The following is a 22080-nucleotide window of genomic DNA, read 5'->3' on the forward strand; positions in this document are numbered from 1 at the left end:
TTCCTATAAGATAGAAAAGAGGTACAGACTTAAGCATTACTTCCCACCAAAACACACACACACACACCAAACTGAGTGATTCTATTTCTTATCTGCTACAATGCAATCAAAACAACAAAGTGTCACATTTGAAAACCATTACAAGCACTTATTTTAATAAAGCCCAATTAAGGTTATCAGAAAAAGGTACTTGCCTGGAAGCTTTCTATTACAAGCAATAATCTAGGACAAAACAGGCAAGAGATTCATCCTTACAAACAACTTCTCTGTCCCCTGCACATCCACAAGTGGGTCTCCAGAAGTACAGCCCTCTTAGTCACTGCTACTTCTGCAGAGAAATTAGTAGGGTCTAATTTTCCCCGGTGGGCCCCAATTATTATTATTAAACTTAAAAAATATTTTGTGGCATTTAACAGAAAAAAAACAGTGTGGCATCCACAAAGACCATGGCAGCATACACAGACAGCATAATGTTCCTGAAATTCAAGCAGTTTATTTAAATAGTGGATTTGTGAATGTCTGGTGTTCAGATCACTCTCTTCCTCTTATATTCCTTTTTCTACTTCAACTCCTTTAGAACAGAAATATTTAACAATATTCCAAAAAAGCCTCCCAGCATGTAAAAAGCTACTACACTAATCTTATCTCTTATGGGTTAAATTTCTATATGTAGGGATACTAAAGATTTCAAACATATAGTGGCTAGGAATGCAACTTCTCTAGTAAGAATCATTTCCATGTGGCTCTTACCTACTGGGTAAAAAAATCATCTTGTAGTAGAAAAAACCTCTGGTCTGACTATTGGCCATTTCAACAGAAATTAAAATATTTGGCTTTTTAAACCAGATCAAATATACTATATCTTCACCGTGAGTATTGCCATTATCCTATAGATGACTTTGTAGAAATTAGTATTCTATAATTACTACTGTACTATTTTCTGTTAAAGGCCACAAAAATATTCTTTAATCATGAGAATGCTAATCGGGACTGTCTAGAGATGTGAAGGGCCGGAAAAAACCCGGAAAAATTCGGGGGGGAAATGGGGGGTTTTCCATTTTTTTTTTTTGAAGCATGTTTTGTTTTTTTCCGAAAAATTGGAAAAATTGAAAAAAGAAAAGAAAAAAAATTGATTATGGAATGTTTTATTTTAACATGATGAATAAAATATTTTAAGACAAGGTGTTCAAATATTTTCCAAATCATTTCTAAAATATATATGGTATCAGATTGATCTAATTTCTGTGCACTGAGAACAAGCAAGTCCTAGGTTACAAACTGAACTCTCCAATGCAAGAACAAGATGCATTTCTTCCTTTAGGAGGTGCTATTGTCAGAAGAAAATAAAAAGGTTTCAGTTTTGTATTTGCATGTGGGTGGGTATTTTGTTTGTAATAATTGTTTGGATACACTATATTTTTAATATGCTAGTTGTGATAATTTCATGCCAAGTAAAAATGTCCATAGTCATATTTTATGTTCCTAAAGTAACAGAATGACTTTCAATCTAGAAAAGACAGAAATGCTAATGTAGCATTTTTTTCAATTTTTCCTAAAATTTACTTTTTTTCCCAAAAAAACCTGGGGGGAAAACAGGGTTTTTTCCGAGCTTCAAAATTTCCGGAAATTTTACATCTCTAGGACTGTCTCCTAGAACTTCAGCCAAGAAAACAAAAATTTATTCAGGACTGTATTTGACCATATATATTTGAGGGATTTTTCTGAAGAAAAAACACAGGGTGATCTTTCATTCATGAAAAATGATAACATACCAGCAAGACAAGCAAAGCACTGGGGTTATCCTTTAGCATGCAAAGGAAACTGTTAAAGTAGTTTGAGGTGTCAGAAAAGCCAGCATTGATCCTTGTGACAGCATCTTGAGATTCAATTTGGCTATAGTCTTCACAGGAAAACCAGATCTGGAGGATGCGGTGACCAAATCTTCCCATAAGCTCAGGATAGGAAAGAAAAAATTTAAGCAGCAGAGGATGATGGACATACACCAGGGCGAAATCAGATGTAATATCTAGGACCCTCCTTATGGCAGAAAGCGAAGCCTGGATTTGGAGGAAAGTCAGAAGAGGCAGCATTAACAGTGCAGTCAGTCATCAAAGTGATCTCTCCGGGAATAAGTCTATAGACACCATAACAATAGGATTAGAATATGATACTGCTAAGAATCATTATCATTATAATGGAAATCATTTAAATGTTCTATTCAGCTTTGCAAGAAGATAATATAAAAGCACATTAAGTCAAATGCTTCAGGAACAGGTAATAGCATTCTCATAAGCATTTCAAAAAATCTTCACCATATGCACAAAGCTTAATTCAAACTAAAGATAAGAAAAACCAGAATGCTTTATGCAAAAAACCCAAAAACAAATCTAAGTAAGTAGTGTTTTCATCTCTTCCCAGTTCTGTCATCTCATAGCCAACAGCAGGCCTTTCCAGATAAATTGTGCACAGTTAAGAACATAAGAAGAGCCATGTAATGATTCCATATTTTGGTATGTGTGTGTCTTTAAATGTTGAGTTTGATTGCAGTAATGTAAGGAGAGCGATAGGGGGAGATGAGTGTGCTGTGATTGGCTGATAACTGAGAGTGTGAGAGGAGAGATGTTTTATGACAGAGTTCTGTGCGAGTCTTGGGAGAGAGACAAGGATGGAAGAGTTTGAAGAGAGTCTGTGTAAAGTTTAGTCTGTGTGACTATAAGAGTTTTGTGAGAGAGTCTATATGGTCAAAGAAACAAGCTGTGTCTATCCTGTGTGGTTAGACAAATGGTTTATTCTGTGTGAATAAGACAAACAGTTTTGCCTGTGTAGCTATGAGAGAGAAAGAGATTAGCCTCTGTTTGTAACACCAAGTTTTGCCAGTTAAATTTACAAGTTTTTTTTCAGTAACAGTTCAAAATAACTAGAAACCTATTTTGTTCTTTATTAAATAAATTCAATTCTTATCTAAGCTTATCCCAGCAATTAGTACAGTTCTTCCTCAGGGCCACATAGTCCTCTGAAGTGCCCAGACCCTAGGTCATACTACCAAAAGAGAGATTTGGAATTTCTAATTCCTGGTGGCATCTGAAAACTACCAAGTTTATATACACAGAGAGTGTTTAAAGGTAAAACCGTCTCCCCAATAAGCAAGAACCTCACAAGCCCTACTAGGTCAGACCAATTCTCCACCTAGTCCAACATCTTATCTCACACAGTGGCCAACCAGTTCCTCTGGAGGGCCAACAGGGCATAGAGGCTGAGACCTTCCCCTGATGTTGCCTCTTGACTTTGGGATTCAAGAGGTTAAGTACCTCTGAATATTAAGGTTCCCCTCAATTGCCACAGCTTGTAGCCATTGATGGACTTATCCTCCATGAATCTATCTTATCCCCCTTTTAAATCTGTTTTATTTCCATGGCTATCAGTACATCCTCTGGCAGCGAATTCCACATTTTAAGCACTCTCTGTGTAAAGTAGTATTTCCTTTTGTCCATTCTGAACCTACTGCCCATCACCTTCATTGGATGCCCTCAAGTTCTAATATTTTCGGAGAGGGAGAAAAAAATTGTCAACTCTCTCCACTCAATTGCATAATTTTATAAACCTCTATCATGTTCCCCCCTTAGTCGTCTCTTTTCTAAACTGAAAAGTCCCAGACTTTTCAGCCTTTCCTCATATGGAAGGTACTCCAACCTCCTAATCATTTTGATTGCCTTCCTCTGTACTTTTTCCAGCTCTGCAATGTCCTCTTGGAGATACCAGAACTGTACACAGTATTCCAAATGAGGCCACACCATAGATCTAATACAGGGGCATTACAATATTGGTCATTTTATTCTCAATCCCTTTCCTAATAATCCCTAACACAGAGTTTGCCTTCTTCACTACTGCAGCACACTGGGTGGATACCTTCATTGAGCTATCAACTATGACCTCAAGATCTTTTTCCCTCTCATCTCAGCAAGTTCAGACCCATTACCTGAAGTTGGGAATTTTTGTGCCAATGTGCATCACCTTACATGTACCAACACTGAACTTTATTTGTCACATTGTCACTCATTCACCCAGTTTGTGGAGGTCCTCTTTGAGCTCTTCACAGTCAACCTTGGTTTTCACCATCCTGAATAATTTTGTGTCATCTGTAAACTTGGTCACTACACTACTCATCCCTAGTTCCAGATCATTTATGAATAAATTAAATAGTACTAGCCCCAATACTGATCCTTCTAGGATCCCACTGCTTACTTCACTCCATGGTGAGAACTATCCATTGATTCCTACTCTTTGCTTCCAGTCATTTAACTAGTTTTTAATCCATAAGAAAACCCATTCTCTTAGCCTATGACTGCTAAGTTTACTCAGGAGTCTTTGGTGAGGTACTCTGTCAAAAGCCTTTTGAAAGTCCAAGCATATAATGTCTACTGGGCCACTGTTGTATACATGCTTGTTCACTTTCTCAAAGAATTCCAAAAGGTTGATGAGGCAGGACTTCCCTTTGCAGAAGCCATGCTGATTTCCACTCAACAGGCTTTATCCCTCTATGTGCCTAGCAATTCTATCGTTGATTAGTTTCTACTAATTTGCCTGGGACAGACGTTAGGCTGACTGGCCTGTAATTTCCTAATTCCCCTCTAGATCCCTTTTTAAAAAATAGGTGTAACATTTGCTACTCTCTAGTCTTCTAATAATCGGCTGAATTTAGTGATAAGTTACATACATGGGTTAGAAGATCAACTATCTCACATCTGAATTCCTTAAGAACTCTCACATGTATGCCATCAGGACAAACAGGTTGCTTACCTGTAACTGGTGATCTTCGAGTGGTCATCTGTGCATTCACACCCATGGGATCTAGTGTGCACGTGCTGGATCGATCGGTGCTGTAGCAAGCTCTTTTAATGAATTTTCGCGCCCAGTCCCTCAGGCATGCGCAGGAACCCCCACCGTGCATGCCCAGAGGGGTGGGCGCGGACATCCCGCCAGTTCCTTCAAACTGCCGCAAATCAACCCCTATTAAAAATGTAGAAGCTGACAGCAGCGGGGAAGGTGGGCAGGTGGTGTGAATGCACAGATGACCACTCGAAGATCACCAGTTACAGGTAAGCAACCTGTTTATCTTCGACGTGGTCTCTGTGCTTCACACCCATGGGAGATTAGCGAGCAGTGACCTACCTGGAGGAGGGTGCTGGCAGGTCCTTTACTGCGTAGCCGAAGACAGAATGTGACATCCCATGCTGGTATTGGTCTTCTTACGGACGTCTAGGGCGTAGTGCCTGATGAAGGTGTTAGGCGTGGCCCACGTAGCGGCTTTTCAAATGTCCGTCAGTGGCACTCCCTGGAGGAAGGCAGTGGAAGTCGCGACAGCCCTGGTAGAATGAGCCCTGATAGGGCCAGGCAATGGCTGTTTGGCAATCAGGTAACATAGACGGATGAGACCCACAATCCACTTTGACAGGCGCTGAGCCGTGATATGAGTGCCCAGCCGTGCTGACTCGTAAGAGACAAACAGTTGGGAGTCTCGTCTCGTTGGGTGTGTTCTAATGAGGTAGAACAGGAGAGCCCACTTCACATCTAAAGTGTGTAATAGTTTGTCTTCCGGTGATGTTGGATTTGGGAAGAAATCAGGGAGGAAGACCACCGCCTGCAGGTGGAACTCTGACACCACCTTCGGCAGGAAGGAGATGTCCGGGACGAGGCGGACTCCGTCCGGCAGAAAGGACAGGTAAGGTGTATCATGCCGGAAAGCCAATATTTCTCCCACTCGTCTAGCCGAGGTGACAGCAATTAAAAAGGCCGTTTTCTGTGCTAGAAGTTTGAGGTCGCATGTTGCAAGCGGCTCAAAGGGCTTCCTCGTGAGCTGGCGGAGAACTAGAGGAAGGTCCCAGGGAGTGACTGGAGTTTTGACAGGAGGGTAGAGATGCAATAAACCTTTTAAAAAATGTTTTGAAATCGGATGGGAAAACAAAGTGCATCCATCAACTGGAACATGGTAGGCCGAAAGAGCGGCCAAATAAACTCTCAACGATGAATGGGAAAGTCCTGAGTCGGCTAGGGAGAGGAGGAATTGGAAAACTCTTTCGAGACCCACTGAGGTGGCTCAAGGGGTGTCATCACCTAGGAAAGAACAGAACCTTCACCATTTATAATTGTAGGACCTCCGCGTAGTCGGCTTCCTGGAATTCAAGAGAACATTCACTATGCGGGTGGAGAAGCCGATGACGTTATTCTCCATGCCGTTAGTTTCAGTTGTGGTATGTCGTGATGTAGGAGAGGGGAGTCGGACAGGAGGAGGAGGTCCTGAGCCGGAGGGAATTGATGGTATATTCCTTGTGATAGCTCGAGGACTGTTGAAAACCAAGGTTGTCTCGGCCACCATGGGGTTATTAAGATGCAGTCCACGGCGTCTCTGAGTATTTTGTGGACCACTCTGAGAAGCAGAGGTAAGGGAGGGAACAGGTAAAGAAGTCCCGTGGACCAACGGTAAAGGAGGCCGTCTCCCAGAGATTGTGGGTCCTTGCCTCCTCGATTGCAGAACAGAGGACACTTTTTGTTGTTTCTGGTGGCAAAGACATCGACTTGGGGAGCTCCCCACTTGTGGAAGAGTGGGAGGAGGTATGCTGGGTTCATCCCCCACTCGTGAAGGCTGAGTCCTGCTCGACTTAGATGGTCTGCCTGCACATTCATGTGTCCGGGAATGTGAGTGGCCACGAGGGAAATGCTGTTGGCGATGCAAAGCTCACACAATTGGATGGCAAGGTTGCAGAGGCGTAGGGAAACGGTGCCTCCCTGTCTGTTGACATAAGATAGCGCCGTGGTGTTGTCCGTGAGGACCGTGACACATTTTCCCTTGATTAAAGGTAGGAAGCTGGTGACAGCATGTTGTATAGTCAGGAGTTCTAGGATGTTTATGTGTCGCTTCCTCATCTGCGCGTCCCATTTGTCTCCAACGGAAAGGCCCATGGAGTGTGCACCCCATCCTGTCAGTGAAGCATCCGTCGTTATGGTAACTTCCGGTGACAGAGGGTAGAAGGGTGCTCCCTGGAGGATATTCGAAGGGACAATCCACCAAAGTAACGAGTCCCGTATGCTGGGAAGAGGGGATAGGAGGATGATGTGTGCATTTTTCGACAGATCGTAGTTGCGGATAAACCAGAGCTGTAAAGGACGCATTTTGAGTCTGGCAAAGACGAGAACCGAGGTAGTTGCAGCCATCAGGCCAAGCAGCCTCTGAATTTGGAAGGCAGTGACAGAGGATTGGGTACGGACAATGGTCGCTAAGGAAATTATATCTGCAGCCCTGTCGTGGGGCAGGTAAGCCATGCATGTCTTGGAATCAAGTATAGCGCCTATGTACTGTATTCTCTGGACTGGATACAATTGAGACTTTTGTCGATTGACTTGGAGGCCCAGATTCTCCAATAGTGCCAGAGTCTTTGTGACGTTTGAGACCAGGGCGTTCTTGGAGGACGCTACCAGAAGCCAATCGTCGATATATGGGTAGATGGAGACACCCCGGAGACAGAGGAAAACTTTCCCCTCAGCTGAAAATAAAGTTGTTGTGGGTTTTTTAAAAGTTTTTTAAAGAACAAACGAAGAAATACTGAAGAAAAGACAATAAAGTGAGGAAAAATCCGAAGAGCCATGAGGCAAATAGCCAAAAAAGCGAACCGATCAGACTGACGAGAAAGAGGTCTTTCCAACAGGGCGGTAAGAAAGGAACTGGCGGGATGTCCGCGCCCTCCCCTCTGGGCATGCGCGGTGGGGTTCCTGACCATGCCCGAGGTCTGGGGGCGAAAATCCGTTAAAGAGCTTGCTACAATGCCGATCGATCCAGCGCGTGTGCACTAGATCCCATGGGTGTGAAGCACAGAGACCATGTCGAAGATCTGGAGATTATCAGTTTTTAATTTCCCCAATAGGTCTAGAACTTCATCTCTGGTCACCTCAATTTGGCTCAGTTCTTCAGACTCCCATTCTGAAAATAGGGCTGTGGCATGGGTACATGCTCCACACTTTCCACGGAAGCAAAAAAGTTATTGAGCTTCTCTGCCATCTCCCCATCTTCCTTTAGCAATCCCTTTATTCCGTTGACATCCAAAGGCCCCACTGTTTCTCTGGCTGGTTTCCTGCTCCAGGTATATATTTTTAAAAATGTTTGTTTGTTTATTATTGTTACTTGTTTGTTATTTTAGGATTTAAATTTTCTTTGGTGCTGTGGAAAATACAGTTCTTTTCCACTCAGTGTTTCCATTGCAAGTGCTACACAATTTCACAAATTTAAAGAACACTTTATGAATAGCTTGTGTAAATCTGAATTGAAACTATTAATCAAATCCCAAAAAACCCAAACAACAAGATGGCTATTCCCTCACAGATGAAGAAAAAAATCAATGGTGTAGTGGGAAGAAATTCTTTATTCTAAATATCAATACCCCTACATGTTTTGCACCAGCTTGTTCAGGGGGGTCTATACATAAATAAACGAAGGAGAAAGGAAAAGGTTAAGAAACATCTTATCGCTATTTCTCTTCATTATTTATTAAAAACATATAAAACCACGATAAAAAAAATGTTTAAAAGAACAGTACCTTTGAGTATGTACAGAGTACATGAGCCACAATAACACCACTAGGAACTTAGAACGCTGTTCCATGAATTATTACAGACATGTACAGACAAGAAAGCAGTTGTTTTTTCTTTATCTCTTGCTACAGTTGCAGCCTTTCATTCTTTCCTCATTTATTCCCTCACAGCAAAGCTACTCTTTACACAGCGATCAAATATCAGGTGACTGGTACTAGATCTGAGCTATCAGCACTAAAGAAAAAGCACTGATTTTTAATTGTCTGAAAAGGCCCACTAATAACAAGCTTCCAGAAATGTGATAGATCATATTTTAAAAGCTGCTCTAGGAAGCAGTGATTAATAGTGTTTACCAAGTCTAGAGCTTTAGTCTTGTCTTGACATATTCCTAGAAGATACAAAACAGCTCTGAAGACATATGCGGGTGGACAGTCTCCTTGATGCTGGAGTGAAAGAAGGAAACTTCTTATGGCTGAGAACAGTTCTGCTTCTGGAACAAATCTAAGAACAAGAGTTTTTAATTTATATCCCACCTTATCTCCTTAGATCCAGGGTGGCTAACAAATTGTTAATGCATAACACACAATAAAACAACCCATCAACAAAACAAAAATATAATGCAAGAAAAAAACAGCACAGTCAGATCTGCAAAACAACTCACCCTCCACAAATGCACTTTGAAATAACATGCCTTCATGAATGCAAAACGTGAAGGTGCCCTCTGCACCCATTCTGGTAAGCCACTCCAAATGACTGGTCTGGGGCTGGGTACAGAAAAAGCCTGTGAACTGACTGTTGCCAAACAGATAGCTCTGAGAGATGGCACCACAAGAAGACTGCCTGAAGAGCACAGCTGGTGCATGGGAATATCCTGAGAGATTCAGTTTCGTAAGTATTAGGGTCCCAGGCCATTTAGGGCTTTAAATGTAATAAGGCAAGAAGCAAATAGGTAACCAGCACAGTTGACAGAACTCTGAAGATTCCAGATGGTTCCAAATGGCTGACCTCAAAGAAGAGTCTTGTTGCCACTCTTTGCACCGACTTGAGCTTTAGCTTGTTTATCCACCAACAAGGCCAGGCCCAAGAGCACTCCAAATATTTTACTTCAATCTGCTTTAGAAAGCTGCTACAGAAAGGCTGATAAATCAATACTAACTAAAGACTCTGCTTTCCCAACCGTCTAGTTTGAATTAAGCTTCAGTTTGTTCATCCTCAACTACCTGACCACAGCTTCAAGACACTGGCCAGTGACCGTCACAGCTGCTTTCAGAGGCTTAGATAATGAAATGTAAAGCTGGGAATCATCTGTATATTGGGAATACCCCACTCTGAAGCTCTATATAACCTTGGCTAAAGGTGTAACATGAAGCTGAAAGAGCACTGCAGATAAAATGGACCTTTATGGTACCCCACCACAGCTAGATGACTCTGCCTTTCCTGTGGAAATTCTGTTTCCTGACAACAAGAAAAGAACAAAACCAGTGTAAGGCCGTCCCTTTTATCCCAAACACTGGCTTGGAAGCAACAGAACATTTCTGCCGATAGAAGGATTTCTGTTTGCAGAGCACAACTTTCTTACTTCCCCCTCTCCTGCTACAGCCCCAAATGCCCTTCCAGCAGAATTTTAGAGGGCATTTGGAGCTGCAGCAAGAGAGGGAGAAGCAATAAAGGAGTGCACTCCAACAGGCAGAAACACTGTGTGGATCCAAAACAGTTATAGTTAAGCAATCCCTCAGAATACTGTTGTCAGTCATATCAAATTGCTGCTGGTTACATAAGAAAAACAGGTTGCTTACCTGTAACTGATGATTTTTGAGTGGTCATCTGTGCATTCACACCTCTGGGATATAGTGCGCCTGCGCCGACCTCGATCGGTTCCTCTTGAAAGTGAAAGGGATTTTCGCGCCCGCTCCCCAGTCACGCACCGGCCCCACTGCGCATGACCAAGGGAGGGGCACGACAATCCCGCCAGTTCCTTCTGACCGCTGCCATCAGTCTCAGAGTAATAAAAAGGAGAGGACCAAAAGCAGAGGGGAAGGAGGGCGGGTGGTGTGAATGCACAGATGACCACTTGAAGATCATCAGTTACAGGTAAGCAACCTATTCTGTGGGTGTGCTTGAGACCATTGGTCATGTGAGCTAAATAAATAACATTGAAAATTGGTAAGCAACCTGATTATCTTCTTCGTGGTCTCTGTGCATCACACCTCTGGGAGATTAACAAGCAAAAAACAGGGCTACCTGGAGGAGGGAGCTGAAGGTCCTAGACTTGCGCCTCCTGCAACACTGCCCGTCCCACCACGGAATGTTGATGAAGACACACATCCAGAATGTAATGCTTCACGAACGTGTGGGGGGGTAAGCCCAGGTTGCTGCTTGACAGATGTCAGTGAGCAACGAACCTCTCAGGAAGGCTGTGGATGTGGCTACTGCCCGGGTGGAATGCACTCGGAGCAGGCCCAGAAGTGGCCGTTTGACCAGTAAGTAGCACAGTTTGATGGTTTCTCCAATCCACTTGGATAGACATTGCAAAGAAAGCTTCTTCTCCAGCACAGGTGTGCTATAGGAGACGAACAAGGCTGGTGAGTGACGGAATGACCTTGTCCTATCAAGGTAGAAGAGTATAGCTCTCTTGACGTCTAGAGTATGAAGACAGTGTTCCTCTTCGCTCATAGGGGATGGGAAAAATGTCAGAAGAGCAATGTCCGCTCGCAAATGGAAGATTTGTTTCACTTACCGTGAAGCTTCCTTTCTCAGTGGTTCGGGAGTGGGACAGTCCGTACTATTGGGATAAGCTCCGCCCCTTCCTGCAGGGTAGGCTCCAATCTTTGATCCCTGTGAGGCGGGGCTTATCTTCTACAGCTTCCCCAGGTCATACACGAGCCCTCACCTCATCTGGGAAGGAACAGGAAGACCACTTCTCCCACAAAGAAAGACTCCACGTGAAGACTTAAACAACAGCTTTTAACAATCACTTAGAACTGTCAACCAAAAACCATTTCACAGACAGAAACGTACACAATTTTCCACTCAATGCACTGAACACTGATGACCGAGAAGGTACTCCCCCGGTTGACATCCTGCAACCTTCCCTGCACGCCACAGACAACTATCCAACAGGGTGGGCCAGACTGTCCCGCTCCCGAACCACCGAGAAAGGAAGCTTCACGGTAAGTGAAACAAATCTTCCATTCTCCAGTGGTTCGGACAGCGGGACAGTCTGTACTATTGGGACTTTAAAAAGCTAGCCCCAAGGGAGGGAACATTGTCAGATACCTACAGAGCGTGTTGCAGGACTCTACAACCAAATGCCGCTTCTCCTGAAGCCAACTTATCTACCCTATAATGTCTTGTAAATGAGTGAACCAACCGCCAGGTGGCCGCCTTACAAATCACTTCCAAAGTCAGAAAGGATCTATAAACTGCTGATGTAGCCGCCCCCCTCAGAGAATGTGCAACAATTCATTCTGGAGGTTCTAACCCTCTGGCCTTATACGCCAGAATGATGCAACCTTTAATCCACCTACTCAGTGTAGCCATGGATACCTGTGCACCCATAGAAGATTTCCTGAAAGACACAAACAAGGCTTCAGATTTCCTTCACTGCCGGGTTCTATCAATATAAAAATTAAGAGTCCGTCTAACATCCAAACAATGTAGCTCTTTCTCTTTGTCATGAACAGGATTTGGACAAAATTTTGGCAACTTTATTTCCTCTGATCTGTGAAAAATCGAATTTATCTTAGGTAGGAATGCTGGATCCGGTCTTAACACCACCTTATCTCTATGGAACACACATAAGTCCCTGTCGACCGATAAAGCCCTCAGCTTCGACACCCGCCGAGCCAAGGTAATTCCCACTAGGAACAGTGTTTTAAATGTGAGTTCCTTAAGTGGGCACGTGGCCAATGGTTCAAAAGGCGCTCTGCACAATGCTTTCAGTACCTTATTCAGGTCCCACGTGGGGAATCTATGTACTGTGGGAGGGTTAATCAAAGAAGTCCCTCTCAGGAATCTTTTCACATGATGGTGACATGACAATGATTTACCTGCCTTGACACCCTGTACAGCCGAAATGGCTGAGACCTGTCTTCTGAGTGTATTCGTACTCAGACCCTTATCCAAGCCCTCCTGCAGAAAACATAAAATGCCTTTTATCGATACCTTAAAAGGATTCAACTTGTTCTTCAGACACCACGCCTGAAACACCCGCCAGGTAGCATTATATACCCTGTTAGTGGATGTTTTCCTAGACGCTAACATGGTTTTAACTACGCCCTGAGAAAATCCCAGAGCTGTCAAACTTTCCCGCTCAATCTCTAGGCAGTGAGTCTGAACATCCCTGGTTGTGGATGCAATACTACTCCCTGCCATAGTAAGTCCGTCCGGAGAGGACATCTCCACAGATCCTGAGTGGACAATGCCCTGAGCTCCGAAAATCAGGCCCGTCGTGGCCACCATGGGGCCACAACCACCACTTCCGCTTGTTGCTGGCGAATCTTTTGCAGAGTCCTGGATAAGATTTGAATTGGGGGGAAAGCGTACAATAGCCCTGGAGGCCAAACGCTGTTTAAGGCATCTGTTCCTAAGGCTCCCTGGCTTACTGTCCTGGAAAAGAAGGGTTTTTTATCATTCAAAAAAAGGGTTGAACTTGTTGGTTCTGAGCTGTCGCAAATAAGTCCGTCGACATCTCGTCAAACCTGCAACCTATCTGAAGGAACACTTCCCTGTTGAGTTCCCACTCGGATTGGTCCAGCCAAATTAACGAGCAAACCGTTTGAGCCCATGGCCACTCTAGTCTGCAGCTTCTCTCATGGAAGACTGCCTTCCTAGTAGCCATTACCTCAGCAAGACGAGTGAGTGAACTGTCTGCACTCCGCTGCGATTCTCCTTATTTGGTTTTTCACCATGATGGTGTTACCTTGGCCCCAGATGTCTCTTTCCTGCCCAAGGTTGTTTCCAAGTTCCATTCTCCAGTGGTTCTGATAGCGGGACAGTCCATACTATTGGGATAAGCTCCGCCCCTTCCTGCAGGGTCGGCTCCGATCTTTGATCCCTGTGAGGCAGGACTTATCTTCTACAGCTTTCCCAGTTCTTGCCGGCCCTGCTTACCAGCAGGACGTGCTCCGGCAGCACTCATTTTGAGCGCCTAGGATTTCAGGAAGAAAAAAAAAAGAAAGGGGATTTTCTAGCCTCTATAGACCTATCCGAGGCTTATCTGCACGTTCCAATTCACTTGGAGCATCGGAAGTTTCTGAGATTCGCTTACGTGGGGCGTCATTACCAGTACAGGGCTCTCCCATTCGGGCTCAGATCATCCCCGAGAGTTTTTACCAAAGTCCTGGTCACCCTTGTAGCAGTCCTCAGACTAAAGGGGATAGAGCTATTTCCTTATCTGGACGATATTCTTATCAAGGCGACATCACGACGGGTGCACACAGGCGACTCAAGTCACAGTGAGTACGCTACAGGAACACGGGTTTGTAGTGAACCTCGAGAAAAGTTATTTACAACCCACACTTAGGTGTGATAATAGACACAGTAACAGACAGAGTTTTTATTTTCAAAGAGAGGGAAAGCAAGATAGTTTGCCTCTTGGGAGAGACGTTAAAACAGGACAGGATGGCGCTCATTTCACTGGCAAAACTCTTGGGGATGCTGGTGTCTTGTCAGGATGTGGTGCCGTGGGCACGTTTTCATGCGAGACCTCTACAGAGGTTTCTGTTACCTCATCAAAGGGACATTGCGAGCCGGAGGTTCAAGTTAATTTGTCTGACAGAGACACTAAAAGCGGACCTAAGTTGGTGGCTCTCTCCACAGATTTTTGCCCAGGGTTGTCTCCTTCGGGAGCCTATAAGGACACTAATGACCACAAACGTCAGCCTCTCGGGGTGGGGGGTGCACGCAGAGGGTCAGATGGTACAGGGCAGTTGGTCTCCGGAAGAGTCCAGGAGAAGTATCAACTTCTTGGAGTTGAGGGCGGTAAAGTTGGGATTGTTACAACTCAACAGACACCTCATTGAGAAACATGTGTTAGTCCAAATGGACAACACTACAACCAAGGCTTATGTGAACCGTCAAGGGGGAACCAAGGTACGGTCCCTACACAAGGAGGTGTCGGAACTGTTGCTCAGGGCAGATACTCATCTATTGTCCATCAGAGCGACACATGTCGCCGGGAAGGACAATGTCTTAGCTTTCTGGAAGTCAAGGTAAACAATATCTATTGGGTCCCCCTTGTCCACATGTTTATTCACCCCCTCAAAGAACACTAACAGGCTAGTGAGACAAGATCTTCCCTTACAGAACCCATGCTGAGTCTGCCTCAATAGTTTTTGTTCAGCAATGTGCTTACTAATTCTTTCCTTAATAATGGTTTCCACCAATTTACCTGGTATCGACATCAGACTGACTGGCCTGTAATTTCCCGGATCTCCTCTGGAACCCTTTTTAAAGATGGGAGTGACATTAGCTACCTTCCAGTCCTCAGGAATGGAGGCAGATTTTAATGAAAGATTACATATTTTTGTCAGGTTATTCTAATTGTTCTAATAGTATCAACTACAATGGATTGCCAAACTATATCCAATAATAGCCAGGGATCATTAACTAAGGCCAATAGTGTTGTTTCAGTCTGAAATCCAGGTCTAAAGCCAGACTAAAATGGGTGAAGCACAGATGTTTCATCCAGAAATGCCTGCAGTTGCTCTACCACAATCTGCTCAATCACCATGTCAAAAAAGGGAAGATTATTGGACACTGGTTGGTAATAATAAACATTGCTCTAATCTACAGGTGAATTCCTAGAATTAAAAAGAGGTGACAACTTCTTTCAGTTGTAAAAGAAATACCCCTGGTGAGACGGACACACTAATAACCTTCCCCAGCGTAGTCTTTACTTTCTCCCACAACCCAAACACTCTGTCAGCAGCGCTCAAGAAGACCAACATGTAACTATACATAGAAATCTAACAAGAGGTTGCCCTGAACACAGGATCTAGCCTCAAACTGTCATCTAAATTGGATCAGATGAGAAACACTTTGTCGACAAAGAATTGGTTAAAGTATCCAAATCAGAATCAAGAAGAGCATTAGGCCACGTAAGTAACACGATTTTAAAAAGGCCGCCAATAGCAGCTCCAGTGGGTGGTTTGCAAATACCAAAACAGGAGTGGGGAGATGGTACAGCTGTTTTCTCCCTGTCTGTTTTGTGGTTGCAAGCAGAAAAGAACTGGCATGGGTGTAGGAGCCAGAAAACTCCCGTCACATGTCCTTATGTTCTTCCCCAACTAACACTAGGACTGTGTAATGTGTAGATAAGCCTTACATGGCAGTAGGCCTCAAGCTACCCTAAATAATTTTGCTGGCCAAAATTCAGCCAATGCAAAAGTAGCAGAAGAGAAAGCGTTCTTTATCACCGCTACCCCCACCTCAGAGGTCTTCAAATGACCACTACAGCATGCTCTGTCAAATTCAGTATGAGTTTTCCATCAATCACTCTTAAGCTGTTTGCCCCCATTCTCTTCATACCCCCAAGCTCCCTGGTAAATCAAGATAATGGAATCTTCTTCAGGGGGGCAGGGACAACATGCTGAGGACCAACCCTGTCAATAACTCCCTAAAAACAAACATTCCATGCTGATATAAGGATCTCTACAAAGACACTGTTCGGGCTTTCAAAGTTCCCCACAGCCATCTGAAAATCAACTGGATCTATCAGTCTCTGGGACTCAATCATCCTAATTGATCCGCCACCCTTGCAGAGAGGGGCAGCCATCATAACCTTCACCTTCAACAAGTAATGATCTGACTATGCAGATGTTATAATATCAGTCCCCTTAATAGCTCACCAGAAACCTTCCCAATGCACTAAAAACCCAACATATGAAATTCTCAATATATAGGGCCCGACACAACTGGAGACAGTCCAACGGTTGGCAGGGTAACCAGTCATGACAACCTGAGCTGGACTGGTCAAAGAGGCCTCGGTGTGGATGTTAAAATCCCCCAGCACTGTAAGGTTCAAGGCATGTAACACTACCTCTCAGACACATTTTGTCAGCTCAGCCAGGGCTACTATCAGCAAGCTAGACAGACAATATACTAGAAATATCCCTACTCACCTACACCTTCCCTGGTGTAGTGATACGCTTTTTCTGCTTGTGACACTTAACACTCACCTATCTTCTTGACTAAAAGCAAAGTAGAAGAGAAGCAGGAGACTATACTGGTGACTGCAAAGAGTGTCATCTAAACAGTAGGAACTTGGGGTCTCAGATAAAAGGGTGAGGCTTTCTACTACCCCAAAGTTTAACTGGGGCAGATTCTTCTGCAGGAGTTCTGAGATTTCTTGCTCTAAAAGAAAAGCCAATGAAAAAATTGCGAAAAAGAGTCAAAAGGAGCTTACCAATTTAAAAATAAAAGTTTATGATTGGTAATTTTAAATGTTTGCTTATCCGACCCCCCAAAAAATGCTGGCAAAACCATCCATGCTTCCCTAACATGCTTCTGCTAGTCTATCTTACTCTATAAAATCAGAAGGCTGAAGAATGAACCCTCCCAGAAGAGCCTTCATTTTAAAAACAAGTCATTTAATACGTGCTGTTATCATAGCAACCTGATTCTGCACGTTTTCCACATACTTCCATTTCTTGTACTCCCAAACAAAGCTATACACTACACATCCTTGGAAATCCCACAAAATATCACCCTATCAAACTTGCCTTCTTGGGAAGAATTTGCCATTTTCTTAGAGGATGAGTAAAGATTGAGGCACATACTATGAAGAAAGCTGGAACAAGCTTGATTCAAGGCAGGGTTACTTGAAGAAGAAGAAAATTGCAAAAATTAGAACCTGGTAGTATAATCTTGGTCATGGCATCCTAATTAATCTAGTAATATATGCTACTAGGGAAAAGGCCCGTTGTGGAAATAAATACAACGGCCTCTAGAAAGAGGCTCTGGGCAGGTGCCCCGGCCTTGGACACTCAGTGTCAATTTGCTGTGGCAACCTCAGCAGGGTATAATGACACTGAGTCCACCATTTTCTCCAGAGGAACTGATCTCTGCTACCTAAAGAACAGTTGTAATTTTGAGTGATCTCCAGCCCTCACCTGGAGATTGGCAACAATGGTTCCCCAGAAGGGAATGGTTGGTTTGGAGAGTGGAGTCTATGGCTTTGTACCTGTCCGAGGTCCCACACCTCCTGAAACCTCACCCTCTCCAGGCTCCATCCCTCACATCTCCAGGAATTTCCCACCTGGAGTTGGCAACCCTATCTCCTTCCCAGCCAATCATCAACCTACCTTTATTTCCCCCTCACTCTTCAGCTTTCCACCCCCCACATACCTGCAGCCTCTCCCATGCTCTAAAGCCCTGGCTGCTACGTCACATTGGCTGTCATATGGGGGCCACCTCAGCAGCATATAAGGATACAGAGCCCACCATTTTCTCCAGGGGAACTGATCTCTGTCATCTGGAAAGCAGTTGTAATTCTGAGTGATCTCCAGCCCTCACCAGGAAATTGGACACATTTTACCTCAGAACAGCAAACTGTTTAGGCAAAAGCCAATCAAGTCGCATATGCAAACGACCTCTGTGTTCCGAGGCAAAGGCCAATGAGGCTGCATATGCAAATAACCTCTGTGTTCTGACTGGCTATGGGGGGGGAGGAACAGCAAACTGTTTAGAATGTTGGAGGCGAAACTCAAGCAATGCAGCCAGTGGATAGGGACAGATTCTGAGTGACACACCAGGGCACCAACCAATTCCGGAGCATGTGGAATGTTCTAGAGAAGTGCCACCACCATTCGGCTTTTATATATAAGGGAAATTAGCTGAGGTTGCCAAGTTGAAGGTGATAACTGTATCTCTTCATATCTCCAGAGTATTCAATAGTGTTTTATTAAAATCATAAACATCTCATATCATCTGAGTAGAGGTTAGGGTATGAGAATTAAAGAGAAATATTTGAAGAGGGTGAGAATGAGATAATTTAAGTATTATTTAATACCTTTGCCCAGTGCAGAATTTGGCCTTCAGCTCCAGATTCAATCGTATGAAACAGGAAGATGCTAGACAGAAGGAAAATTGTGCTCACACAAAATGTTTTAATTAAGATGTTCAATATTATAGCTTGAGAGTATCTGAATAGGTAAAGCCTCCCAGACAGAAACACAATTAACAATTTTCAAAGTCTTCCCTAAATAATATTTCTAGGCTTTGAACAATGTGACTGGTTCAAAGACAAATGCAACATTTCCTGCCACAAATTTCCTAGAATGTCCAAACTTCACTAGGTAAAGAACCCATGGATTGTAAATGGATGATGTTGATATCCGAAAGCACATCTATATACCCAGATGTTCAATTTTGCTTAGGATTCTTCCTAGGCTTCCTGTCCATTAACATCCAGCAGCAGCAGATTCTGATGCTTAGTAAGGAAATATAGAAAACAAGTTCCAATCCTTCTTACCCAGTTTGATGGAGAATCTTCTACCCATGTTTGGCACAACACTGAATAGGATGTTAAGGGTTGAAATGAAGACTTCCATGAGAGCTGGGCGGACTATCCTTTCAGAATAGTTCTGCAAAAAGAAGAAACAGAGGCTTTACTGTTACAGAAAGAAATACACAACTCAGAGGAGGTATGAAGAATCTTTTAATGGGTCTGTCTGGTGGGCTTATAACCTCAAGACAAAAGGCACAATTTACATGAATGCGCTTGTTCCAAAGCAAATGGGAAGAAAAATCCAGATACATGATACATTCTAACAATGTCTTAAATATAATGTTTAGATATTTCCCATTGTTCCCCAAATGCCAACTAATGCGTGGACACTGATAGCAACGAGAATGAATTAAACTTTGCCATAACCATGATCCACACATTATGGTTGGATCCAGCTAGCTTTTCCAATCAGTATCACCTCTCCATACTACAGCCCCTGGTCCCATGTTGCTTTTGTCCATGAGGGTCCCATAATCAATGGCTTTTGACACCATCGGCCATGGTATCATTTTGGAGCGCCTGGCTGAGATGGAAATAGGGGGCACTACGTTGCAGTGGTTCCATGTCTACCTGGAGGGCCATTTCCAGAAGGTGGTGCTCAGGGAATACTGTTCAGCCCTGTGGACTCTCCAGCAGGGTGTTCCACAGGGGTCTGTTCTGTCCCCCACGCCATTTAACATCTACATGAAACTGCTGAGTGGGGTCACACAGAGTTTTAGTGTGCGTTGCCATCAGTATACTGATGACAAGCAGCTCTATTTCTCCTTTTTGTCTTCAGCAGGTGAGGCTGTGGATGTGCTAAACCGGTGCGTGGACTGGACGAGGGCTATCAAACTGAAGCTCAATCCAGACAAGACTGAGGTGCTGTTGGTGGGTGATTTGTCTGACCATATGGGGGGCATTCAACATGTTCTAGATTGGGTCGCACTCCCCCTGAAGAAGCAGGTTTGCAGCTTGGGGGTGCTCCTGGATCCATCTTTGTCGCTTGAGGCTCAGGTGGCATTGATGGCTTGGAGTGCTTTCTATCAGCTTTGGCTGGTGGTCCAGTTGTGCCCCTATCTGGACATGGATAGCCTGGTTTTAGTGATCTATGCTCTGGTAATCTCCAGATTGGATTACTGCAATGCACCCTATGTGGGACTGACCTTGAAGACAGTTCAGAAGTTATAGCCAGATTAACAACTGGGACCCAAAGGTCCAAACACATAAAACCAATTCTGGCCTGCCTGCATTGGCTGCCTGTATGCTTCTGTATAGAAATATTGTTTCTAAATTCGCATGCCTTCTCCTGGGATGACATACTGTGTGTCTGTTTCCTGTTGCGGGCCAAATGGCCGAGTGTGAGACCAGATGGCCTGAGCCACCTAATAGCCATGCCATATAATCATGCACATTCCTTAACACCTCTCTGTTGAGAGCCAGACTTTAAGGCTCCGCTCTATGGCTCACATGAGCCATGTCACGTACACAATGGAGAAGCTAGAAGCTGGACCACCTGACTGCAGGCAGGGCCTCTAACTTCTAGCCAATCCCCACACACCTGATGTTGCAGCTATGGCAACCAGAAATTGGGCACACACCCCTTTTTTATTTTTATTTTTTTACCTTCAACTTTATATCCCGCTCGAATCCTCTTTTTCACAGAGGGTCTCAGAGCGGCTTACAATTGGTGCTAATCACACGAGTTTACTTGCTCTTGCTTTCTTGCTCCTGGAATTCTGACTTTTGAAACAAAGAGCTGCTTTGTGAACTTTTTGCCGGTTGCCCACCTTGTGTTACTGTGGAGCTGTATCCCTGAACAGCTCTGGACTACATACCTGTGCAAGACGGGATTTCTCTTCAAAATCCCTTGATGCCTACCTGTACTGTTATGCAATGGACGATCTTGGACTATTGATACTTAACTCGGTAACTATGATTATTATTAATGTGTATTAAGGGCAAATAGCCATAGGTTTCTGTTATTTTTGTATCCTCTAGTAGTCTCTTGCTATGCTTTGCACTGAATAAAGATCATTCATATTTGTAATTGTCTCTGATGCTGTAATTGAACTCCAAGGTTAAATCTCGTGTCTAAGCTGACCACAGAGCTACCACTGCGATAGTAATTGTATGCACCTCTGAGTTAGAGTTGCTGATGTGAAGTCCCAGATGCCAGCTAAGAGATTGAATCTCTGCTCTTAGGCTAGGTGGGGACCCCTTTGAAGAGATTCTGGTGGCAAACTGTTGTGAAGACCAGAGAGACTACAGACTGTCTCGTGGATTGTTGTTTAATGTGCTGAAATACAGGATTCCCTCTCACCCCTGGACTGGGCTGAGTGGGTTAATCCTGTACAGCTTCCGGTCCCAATTCAAGATGCTGGTTTTAACCAATAAAGCCCTACATGGCTTGGGATGACAATACCTGTCGGAGAACCTCTCCCAGCCTCAATCTTCTTGGACACTGCACTCAGCCTCCAGGGCCTTCCTCCAGGTGCTAACTCCCCTAGAGGCTCAGAGGATGACAATTAGGGGGAGGGCCTTTTCGGTGGTGGCACCTTGCCTCTGGAACAACCTCCCAGCTGGGACCCACCTGTTGCCAGACTTGCCATCCTTTAGGTGCCAGGTCAAGACAGTCCTCTTCATATAGGCCTTCAAAGATCTCTTCGGACATTCAGAGACCCAACAGGATTAGCGAGGGGTGTTACTAACTGTTCTTGTTGTTTGTACTTGCTTTTAATGTTTTACTGTTTTCTATTTTTTCCATTAATTTTTATTTATTGTATTTTTACTGTTTTGTATTATTGTAAACCACCCAGAGAGCTTCAGCTATGGGCAGTATAGAAATGTAATAATAACAAACAAACAAATGAATAGAATCATGGCGTTGAAAGGGACCTCCAGGGTCATCTAGTCCAACCCCCTGCACAATACAGGAAATTCATAAATACCTCCCCCTCCACACCCGCAGTGACCGCTGTTCCACACCCAGAAGATGACCAAAAAACCCC

At 44.0% G+C, this 22080-nt stretch overlaps 1 protein-coding gene across 1 annotated transcript in view; it reads right to left on the reverse strand.

The window, feature by feature from the left end:
• Positions 1 to 22080, reverse strand: part of MEI1 (meiotic double-stranded break formation protein 1) — a 63019-nt gene that overhangs the window by 10477 nt on the left and 30462 nt on the right. The window contains exons 15-20 of the mRNA XM_015419160.1: positions 19055 to 19166; positions 18593 to 18653; positions 17304 to 17401; positions 16761 to 16935; positions 8934 to 9081; positions 1773 to 2057 (exon numbers count right to left, since the gene is read on the reverse strand). Coding sequence (XP_015274646.1) covers positions 1773 to 2057; positions 8934 to 9081; positions 16761 to 16935; positions 17304 to 17401; positions 18593 to 18653; positions 19055 to 19166 — 879 coding nt within the window. The remainder of the gene's footprint in view (positions 1 to 1772; positions 2058 to 8933; positions 9082 to 16760; positions 16936 to 17303; positions 17402 to 18592; positions 18654 to 19054; positions 19167 to 22080) is intronic.

The sequence above is a fragment of the Gekko japonicus genome, unplaced genomic scaffold (genome assembly GCF_001447785.1).
Source record: "Gekko japonicus isolate JY-2015 unplaced genomic scaffold, Gekko_japonicus_V1.1 scaffold37, whole genome shotgun sequence".
Taxonomy (NCBI): domain Eukaryota; kingdom Metazoa; phylum Chordata; class Lepidosauria; order Squamata; family Gekkonidae; genus Gekko; species Gekko japonicus.